Raw genomic sequence first — 10,187 nt, forward strand, 5'->3', positions numbered from 1 at the left:
GAAAATACCCTGGTCTGTGTCTGAATTGGTTAGCAAGTATTCAAACACGCCACCTAGCAGCACAAAGATAATTTAGCAACTGTTACATTTGGCGTTTTTGTTTAAACTTTAGTTGAAATCACTTTTCGGAAAAGCAGCTTTATGTATTGCGAAGTAGTAATGTTCTTACAACATATCTCCCTTTAAATTTTGTTTTATTCTGTATTTTCTGTTGGAGAAAACGAAATTTAAATATAGTTGTTTTTATTCAATTTTCGAGTCATAAATAATATGACTATAGGCCTATCACTTTGCCTCCACTCCAATGCATATCGGCCAAATAGGTGTTTTAGTTTGTATTTATTAAAGGAGGAATTAAAATATTCTCTTAAATGTGCATTTGTTCTGAATATGCTAAAATATATTCAAAATAAAGCGGCTACTTTTTAACATACCCGTGTATGGCAAAGATTATTTAGATATTAGTAGGTTTTCTGCAACATATCAGATTTCATGTTGTGCTAAACGGGCTTGAAATGGTTAACTTTTGCATACGCAATAAACTCCTAGATTCAATGTAGAGTAACTAAATCAGGAAACTTCATTAGGAACATTTTGGTTTATAATTTTTGGCAGTTGAAAAATATTTGTATAATTTTAAGCGCTTAGCATATTTTCAGACAAAACTGCATAAACGTTATTGCTACACTTCATAAATAATATTGTTGCAAAGTTGTATTCAGGTGAAAAGTCAAACAAGGATAAGCATCGATGAAGAATACCGCTCGATTTTTTGGTTGCGGGGGAGCTGGAAAGGATTGTCTGGCGAGCGGTGATATAGGCAGCTAGTTGAAGAATTTGTGGAAAGTTGCAGTTCGGGACGGGCGCAAGTGGGTCGGGCTTTGCGGTGAGGGGCAGCCAAAGGGCTTTCGGACAAATTCGGGTTTGCAAAAGGTTTATTTTGTTTCCAAAACTGTCTGCGCAACGTTATTCAGCAGCTAGCTAGCTAGCAGCAAGCAGTTTCACCTTAGGCTCGATTGTTACGTCATAATGCCCTGGAAGGTGGCGAGATTCGTATGCGCTAATGCATTAGGGAAAAAGGCCGGTTCAGTATTGGGAGTTTTTTTCTTTGCGATTAGGAGCGTTTATTGGTTTTTGTTTAGTTGTTTATGTTCGACACAATAAGTCAAAATTTCAAAGTGTTAAAACAAGTTGCGCTTTATTGTTGCTAAAGGGAAAAATAGTTAGAGCTCTAGATTTTATCACATTTTAGTCGCCATCGAAAATGGGCAAGTTGTTCGAGGGTGCTAACAAACATAAAATGAATGTTGATACTCCTGTTTTATCCTATATCATTAGCAGTATTTCCTGAAATCAAACAAAACCGTCTGCCCAAAAAAGTCAACTTGAAACAAACACAATTTAATGTTGTTATTTTTGTTTTATTTTTCCGCAACGATGTTGGAAATCAAGTGAAGGCTTATTAAGTAAGCCATCACAATTCTAATTGGCACTACGTTTCCGAACATCGTCTGCTGGTTGACGGTATACTCAGCAGAACCTGTAGCGACCTCCGTAGCAAGACAGGCGGTATCTGTAGGTACGGCTGAAAGAAAACAACAAGGATTAGGTACAAACCAAATATCAGCTTAAAAATTCTAAAATGCTTTGCGGTTGAATTCTATTGACATGTGTGCCGCTATTTTTTGTTAGAATGGATAAAAGACAATTAACTATAAACTAAATGTAAAAAACGCTTCACAAAACGGAATAACCTAGGATTAAAAACAAAAAAGTTTTGCAAACCTTAACATAACATAACGACAACATTTTCCAAATTACATTACGTAAAGGGCTAGATTCCAATTTGTTTACATGGGTGCAAAATAGTTAAGACCATAATATTCTCCATCCGAAAGAGATCGTCTTCATAGAACAGAAACACTAAACTATTGCCAATCTTATTGCAACGGGAAAACAGCAGGAAAGGTGAAATTAATCTAATTGCAATTAAGTAAAAGGCGACTTACCAGTAAGAGCGGTACTTGTAGCGGTAGGTGCAGCCGCTTGGATAGCAGATGCTCCACTTGTAGTAGTTGCCGAAGCAGAAGCCGGGGAAGCACCACCTGGCGATCTTGCATTTGTAACAGCAGGAATAATGCTGAACCAAAGCGGGCAAGTCGGTTTGCCAGCACTCGTCGAACTTGGCAAGGATCTCGTCATCCCTGTATTTGTTCAATGCAGCGAGATAACTGGTGAGGAGTGTGGTGACCTCATCGGGCAAGGTTTCGCCGAACATGAACTTCAGCATGCTCGTGTAACGACCAATTTGAACTTGAATGGCCTGGAAAGTGCAGTTTCCAAATAAAAACTGGCTCGTTGAATAAAAGGTATTCGCACAGTTTTGCCCAGCGTATGGTGTAGCACTTTTATTTGCGAGTGACCAAAAAACTGAAATCAAGTCCAATGAACGCAGAATATTTGTGCAATATTTACTTAATCAACACCGTGTAAATATAATAATACGTTAGACCCCTTATTACTCACATCGTCAACGGCCTTCTTAAGACATTCTCGTTGTGCGTCGCGTTTTCCTTCCAACTTTGTCTGATATTCACCGATTGCCGTAGTTCTGTCAGTAAGACACGTTGAGTACTTGGTTTTGACGTCTTCGATGTAGCCTTCAAGACGCAGTTTGTAGGCGTCGCGTTTTGCGTTGAAGTCTGTCTCGGCATCGTCACGGTAACCCTTGAGCTTTTCCTCGTATTCTGTCACTTTGCCGTCAACCAAACCTTCCAATTCGCTCTTTTTAGCGTCAACCTCTGTTTGCTGCTCGGTCGTCAGCTCCTTGGAATTGTTGCTGCAAAGTCAAATAATAACAGTTTAAGCAATTTCAATTAAAAAGTAGTTGATTTTCAGATTTCTGATAACAAGTAGTTGATTTTTGTAAAACAAAGCTCAAGTGATGTTCGAACCAAAAAACGTCGGAATGGGGACACAAGCAAACTGGAATGAGTTCGAAACTTGGTGAAAGAACGATGTGCTAATGCGGCGATGAAGAAAGCAACTTACATGCAATAGTAGTGGTTGATCAATTGGTTGACTTCCCACTCGTCACGAGCCTCGACCACTTGGCGATACTTAGTGGAGTAAGTTGCATGGATACCCTCCCACTTGAGCTTCCAAGCGTCGAACAAGCCTTGGATTTTAGTGATTGCGTCGTCCTTTGCTGTTGTCATATCCTTAACGGCATCGTCTGCTGTTGGGTTAACTGCGTCTGTAAATAGAAGCACAAGTCAAAACAAAATTCATGGCAATATAAGTGTAAACATTGTGCTCCTAAAGAAAAGCCGTGGATAGACGACATTCAAAAAGTGGTTAAAAATCTATTAAAAGGCGACAAATCGTATTAAACGGCTTTCATGAAAAAGTTTCATAGTTCCTTTAAAAGTCAATTATTGCTTTTTTATGGCAATAAAAACGTAACTAAAAACAAGGTAAAGTATAAATTATTCAAGTTTCGTTTGAAAACTAAACAGAAAGTATCGCATGGTTTACTTACCAACGTCGCAAGTCTTCAGGCCAGTGTAGCTGACTTTACGCCATCTGTAGCAGAATGGGCCGATGGAGTATGAGCGGACACAATAACTGCTCTTGAAGCAGTACCAGTTTCTCAGACTGCGACTTTAAACGAAATTAACATTGAGTGGATACTATCTACTGAATTACAACAGGTTTTTAGAAATAATTTACGTGTTTAACATTCTGGTAAGAGTTTGTCAATTGTAATAACTTTTGTGGCACTTAACCCGTTTCGTATAGGCAGGTTCATATTGACCGTATGAATATTTTGAATAGGCAATATAATTATGTAGAAAAAGTACTAGGAATTGTGGAACACGTTTGTTGATATATTTAGTATTTTGTAAAATAGCATTGTTTTATTTGTTATTGTGCGATATTCTGTTTAGTTCTGCAGAATCAAAGCACTCACCATCCATGATAGTAGTTACGCTTGTAGAATTTGAGGTAACAATTGGTGAGGAAGCATCTGTAGGCGCAAGAGTAGTACATGACAAGCTTATCCTTATTTTCGTTCAGCTTGGTTTCGTATTCATCCGCCCAACCAGTGATCTTAGCAGTTTCGTCATCGCTGTACTTGGTAATGGCAGCTTCAATCACCTCGTCGGTCAAATGTGTTTCCGTGTCCAACTTTTCTGTAAATTGTTGCATTGCAATGACTCGAGCAGTTATCGCATTGTAAGTTGCTCGACGTCCAACCTACCGTGAGCGCGTTCAAGGGAGCAACGAAGAGCCGCCTTCTTCTGTTCAAGGATTTTGTTGTGGTATTCGGTGAACTTCGTCTTGTAGTCGGTCACCTTTTGAGCCAGGGCGGACGTGTATTCAGTGATCTTGGTGTTCCTTGTGTTAAGGCATTCGACGGCACTGCAAACAATATTTGACGGTTTGAATGGCATATTAAAAGGTACTGTGTTTGCTAAATTATAGCACTTGATTTGTCAAGATTAAAATCGTTTTCCACATATCTTGACGTTTACTTAACACTGTGATATATTTATAAACAACTATATGGAATTGCAAGAATGTGCCAAAAAATGTCCTACGGTAATGACTACGTTATCACACATATTAAATTTGAACTTTTTAAAATGCCAAATGCAATCGCAGTAAGATTATTGTTGCATATGTTTGGTATTTAGATTTTTTAAGTGAATAAGTATTGAAGGTATCCAACCGTGAGACCAACTCCTTGTGGTAATCTTCAACCGCTGTTTTCTTTGCCGCAAGAGCAGTGCCATAATCGCTTTTTGCTTTTGTGACTTTACCGTCGATATCTTCGTTGTAGAGTCTTATCTTTTCATCCCTTTCGTCGCGAAGTGTTTGTTTATCCGCCTCCTCTTCTTTGGCACTGTTAGAAAGAAAAAAACATTATTACAAGGTTTTGTGAATCTCTTTTGTGAAAAAAACAAATAAACATTAAACTGGATCTTTAACAGAAAAATAAATTGAGCATAAATTAATGTATCAGGCAGTTTATTGGCCGTACGAAAATTCGAGTTTGTATGTTTTTTTGTTTAAAATTTATTAGGCTAATGTTCACCACCAACCATTTCGGACTGTCGTTTTAGCTTTTAAACCAGTGGTTCCCAAACATGTTTGGCTCGCTGCACACATAAAAATCTTAAGTATTTCGCGGCACACTTTTAACAGAAAACAATAGAGTAATCTTAAAATCGCCCTTAACACACGACGAACTATATGTAAAAGTCTCAAAATTATTAGTTTGTAATGGATAGTGCGTATTTAAGTGTAAAATGATTGTGTATATGCCTATTTGTAATACAAATACTTATTACTAAATCATGAAATGTTAATATAAAGAACGTCTAATTACTCAATCAAGTATTTGTAATATGTTTCAATGTGATTCTTGAAGGCATCTTTGTAGAGGCCGGCACGCTTGTCTAAGTCGGCTTCCCAGTCGGTTTTACGCGAGTCCATCTCTCCAGTGATCCTAGTGTACTCAGTTGAAAGTTCTCCTTCCATTTCTGTTTTGACTTCGTCGACGGTTTTTTCTGCAAAACAATGGTGATTTTCAGACGGAGAAGCATTACCAAGCTAATACCCTGCATTAAAGAATAACGTTAAGCTTTTTGCATTCATAAACAGCTTCAACTTACAAGACAAACTTAACTGCTAGACTTTTGACGGTAATGAATAAATAATAAATAAAAGGGGTGGGGCACCGCTAGATTTAGCACTTGCAGATTATTGCGTCATAATTAAATAAAAACAATGTGGTTTCGAGGGGCGCAAGAGAGTGTTGCCAACAAGGGAGCGGCGAAATGTGCAGCCAACTGAACAACTCGGTGGAAATCTGTTTTTGGGCTGGATGCCGGAGGGTAATTCGTGGTGGCTATGCGAGGCCAAAGAGTTCCCGAACGAATTTATGCGAGGCAACTTCGCAAAAGTTTTATTTTGTCTCCCAAAACCTATGCGCAACGTTGTTCAACAGCTGTCTAGCAGTAACAGTTGACCTAAAGTGCGAGTATTACGTCACAATGCCGTGTAAGGTGGCGTGATTTTCTAGTGCTGTAGAGAAAGGCCAGTTTAGTAGTGAGTGTATTTCGCAAAAGAAAAAGCAGGCGAGCACTTTGCTTTTTCCTTTGCGCATATGCAAGGTTGTTTCATGTTTTAAAGTTTGCATATCTTACGCAGGCTGCTTAAAGTTTAGCAAAAACTTTTAAATTTAGAGCAACACCAAAAATTATTTATTTAAACAAAATTTCTCCTTACATAAAGCAAAAATGTCTCCTCTAATCTTGTTTTAACGCTCTGCGCCTTGATTTCATTCTTATTTTTGGCGGTAATTAATTTTAGTTATTCATTGCAAAACTGTATTGTTTCTGAAAACCAGAAATTGGTGATAATCTAAGAAAGCGTCAAACCTTGCCATCCCTCTGTCCCACAGTCGCTCTTTGGGTAGTAGCTAAGGATTTTAGTGTAGTAACTGCTCGTGCACCAGCAGCTCTTGAAGTAGACGTTAAACCTCCAGAAGGTGTAGGGAGGGTAAACGTTGAAATGGTGGGAGCAGTAGTACTTGTAGCCGTACGTATAATAATACGAACCGGCGTTGGCCGCCTGCATTAAACAAAATGCTGTGATTGGCAAAGTTTTTATTCAGGGAAATTGAAAGTTAAGGTTCCTTAAGCAAATTAATGGACTTAACCTTTACAGTTTTTAGACAAACTTCAAACAAAGTATATTTTTTATGTATTTGTTTAATCTAAACAATATTCAAAACACAACCAATTTCATTTCAAACCGGCGCTTCTCCTTACCAAGGTAAAAAAGGCAAACACGCGTGGTTGCTGATTATTTTTATTGGTTAAGCTCAATTTTAACCTCGCAGCAGCCGCAACCAGGATTCCCCGTAGTTGACAAATTCATTAGCAGGCTTCAATAGGTTGGGCTGCACACATGTTTTCTGTATTCTTAACTAAGATAACCAGTATACCATACGTAAGTAAGTTGCTGAGCACCTGTGTTTAGAAAACCAAAACAGCCTTGAAGCTCTTTTTTTAATTGTTGAAAAACGTACTATACACAAATCGAAAATGGCTAATAAAAATACAACAACAAAAACAACAAGTTACGGGTTTTGTTTGAAATATTCAGCAATTTGTTTTATGTTTTACTTGTTTTAGTGCAATACCACAGGCGTTTTGTTTTCAAAAATAACTTTACAAAAATAGAAGAAAAAAGAACTGGAGAAAAAATTACGAGTTTTAGGCGATAAAACAGTGAGAAATCATTTAAAGGAATAAACATTTAAGGGGATACACTTAAACGCGCTTTATTATTAGCAGCTCACTTCCCATCTGTCAACTGTGGGGAATAAAGTATAAAAGTCAAACAAACAGCGCGTATATTTCTACTGAATTAGCCTAGAATTAGGCGGTGTTTCCAACCACTCAACAAAATCAAAACAGTCTCAATAATGGATTGTAGATTGTTGGTAAATTTATCGGGCCTTCAACACATCTAGCCTTGTGTAAGGACAAAAGCTGCCTTAGATAAAATTTTCAAGTGCGTAGTGGTTAAACGAGGGGTGACACATTTTTCGATGCCGATAATTGTAAGAGAGAAACATTGTTTTTTGCAAAAACTAAATTAATTTTTTTTTTGTTTTCTATTAAAAAGTCATTCAATTTTTTCCCAAAAATACAGCTTTTAGAAATACGTGGAGGGAAAATCAATTGTTTTAAAGCTAGCGACCTGAAAATTTTTTTAGTATGTTTTGTTGTTGCTAGGGTTGATTAAAATAGGCTTGCAAAAAATTGTGTCCCTCTTTTTGTTCAACTAATTACTCGCAATCATTCTCAGTGCCTTAACCAACGTCTGCTGGAACGAAAGAAAAAGCTATTATTTGATGGTTGCTTGAAATCGCGATTTAAACATTCAAGTTTACAATGTGCCTTTATCACCTGTCGGATCCACTTTAATCTGATTTTTATGTTAAGATAGTAAATTTTACCAGGGATACCAACTACCACAGTCGCACGTTATGCTATTATTGTTCCCTAACGTTACGACGCACAAACAGTTTTAAAGACCTTATGCGAACATTGAAAACAACAAAATTATGCCGTTGTTTTACGTCATGTTCGGGTTTTGATTTTTAAAAGCACATGAAAAATCTAAGGAATATATCAAATAAATTGAGTCGAAACTAGAAATGTTTTGGTAAAACTAAAAGCCCGATTACCAAATTGGCGCAAGAGACACCAATTATTATCACTATCGTTTAGGAGGCCAAGATTAGTGTTTTTTATAATTTTAAACACAACACGTGTAGTTCTAAAATCTAGACTGCGTATAGCAGTAGAAAGAAATGCGTCCCTACGGTCGTGGAATAGACAAATCTCTGTGCAATATAAATATAGTAAATTAAAATAAAAACACTAATTTTTGTTTTGATTTTTGTTTCGGCACTCGTCCGATATTCTTGTGGTATCGGTGCTAATTTAATCCAACACGATATTGCAATTTGTTTTGCGAGCAAAAGTTGTTAACAGTCAAAAAAGATATTTCAAAATCGTTGTTCATCAACAACCAAGGGTAATTGGGCTTCTCAAAGCTCAAGATCACATTAACCTTGACAAAATGCCTACACACGTTTTAAGTTCGCCAATTTGACTTGTTTGGCCATCGTAGCAACGTTAATCGACTGCGCTTCCGTACTTCGCCCCAAATATCGGCAATCGGAATAAAACACGAAAGATTAGAGAACCCTCTATAGTCACCAAAAGTATTACAGAGCTCTTGGTAACTAACCGTGTTACCGTCTATTTGTGATTTCATACTTGAAGCAATGCACCTGGATAAACGTTAGTTTTTCGCTACAGTTTTATCTGCAGTTGTTTGTTTTAGACCTAACGAGTCTAACTGTGAAGAAAAAAATGGTTTAGTGTCAAATCACGGGCTCGGGCATTTTACCACAATCTTCCCGGAAACGTTTCTGCAAATCATCGAAAAAAAACCCTGCAAAACGTGAAGAAAGGTGGCAAGAAATGCCACATAACGTTAGCACTAGTGTCCTTTTCTAAAAGACGTTCAACATGCCAGTAACGTAAATTCATCGTTGGGTGACGTCATACTGCTGTGTCGTCCGAGGAAATCTATAGCTGTAAATTGACAGAAAATTTCTCCAGAGGTTTAGCAAGAGGCACAAAGCAAGGACGAAATAAGCGTCACTGCTTTCGAAAAAAATATTAACGGGAACTCACCGCAATGCAAGCCAGTAGAACGATCAGGATTCTCATCTTCTGCAAGTTCTCTTCCTCTTGTCTTCGAGTGAAAGACTGAAGATGGCTTATTGGTGCGGCGATTATATAGAGTATCGCGTGGCTTTGAAGAGGTGCTGTTTGTAACTACCAGGAAAAATATTTTGTGGCCGCTGTTGGAGCACCGGACACCTGAGACGCATAGCACTCTCGACAAATCGCGTCGTGGCCCTCATGCAAGCGCGTTCAGCTAACCTTCAAGTGTAGTTTCGTGCATGCCTGCCACTCTCGCCTGTCAATCATCCTGCATCTCGTCTGTGCTGTGAGCCGTTAGTCACATTGAAGGGTCTAATCGCGCAGTAATTGCTCTCGGGACGCAAATTTCCGCTAGGTTTGCGAAATCCGAAGTTCCACCTGACGATTGTTGAAGAGCTCTCGTCCAGAGCCGACCGATTCCGTGACGGTCGAATCGCTGAGGTTTGTATGTTTAAGCATTACCTGCCGATAAATCGAGAGCTCGTGAGGCAATCAATTGCTCTCGTGCCGATGCAATGTTTTCAACTTGTTATGACGTTGACGATGATGTTGCTATGTCACGTGGTGCACACATGTCAAGGGCTAACTAGGAAATCTACCGGTAATTTTCCACTGCGGTTGGATTCCGCTTACAGTTATCCCGACACTGCATAAATGGATGCTCTCTTAATCAGTGGATCGCATTTAAGTGAAATGCAGCACTAGGTTACAAAACAATACTATGACTATCAATATCATCACTGTTTACTTTGATATAAATCATTCAACACACTAATAAAAGGTTATGTATTTAACTTGTCTTTGTTTTTGTCTTAAGCTGTGTCTAAATCAAATCACTTTGTTAATAACGTTTCAGATGTGTAA

The 10,187-nt window shown here is 38.1% G+C and overlaps 1 protein-coding gene across 1 annotated transcript; it reads right to left on the reverse strand.

The window, feature by feature from the left end:
* Positions 1-1,530: 1,530 nt before the first annotated feature.
* LOC146159005 (uncharacterized) lies at positions 1,531-9,782 on the reverse strand. Its single transcript, XM_083384824.1, has 12 exons — positions 9,702-9,782; positions 9,291-9,365; positions 6,450-6,642; positions 5,396-5,576; positions 4,736-4,909; positions 4,265-4,425; positions 3,974-4,196; positions 3,542-3,663; positions 3,052-3,256; positions 2,527-2,839; positions 2,010-2,323; positions 1,531-1,585 (listed from the first exon to the last, which is right to left on the reverse strand). The coding sequence occupies exons 1-12, from the start codon at positions 9,780-9,782 to the stop codon at positions 1,531-1,533; spliced, it is 2,097 nt and encodes a 698-aa protein (XP_083240950.1).
* Between the last annotated feature and the right edge of the window lie 405 nt (positions 9,783-10,187).

This window comes from Ascidiella aspersa, chromosome 3, assembly GCF_963924565.1.
Source record: "Ascidiella aspersa chromosome 3, kaAscAspe10.2, whole genome shotgun sequence".
NCBI classification, from domain to species: domain Eukaryota; kingdom Metazoa; phylum Chordata; class Ascidiacea; order Phlebobranchia; family Ascidiidae; genus Ascidiella; species Ascidiella aspersa.

What these genes read in the sequence shown, in the direction of transcription:
- LOC146159005 (XM_083384824.1), bottom strand. Translation starts at nt 9,782, where the DNA reads ATGCTTAAACATACAAACCTCAGCGATTCGACCGTCACGGAATCGGTC. An exon ending in TATTACAAATACTTGATTGA is followed by an intron (nt 4,910 to 5,395) that starts GTAATTAGACGT and finishes TCTTTCTAACAG; the next exon opens with TGCCAAAGAAGAGGAGGCGG. An exon ending in CTCCCTTGAACGCGCTCACG is followed by an intron (nt 4,197 to 4,264) that starts GTAGGTTGGACG and finishes AACAATTTACAG; the next exon opens with AAAAGTTGGACACGGAAACA.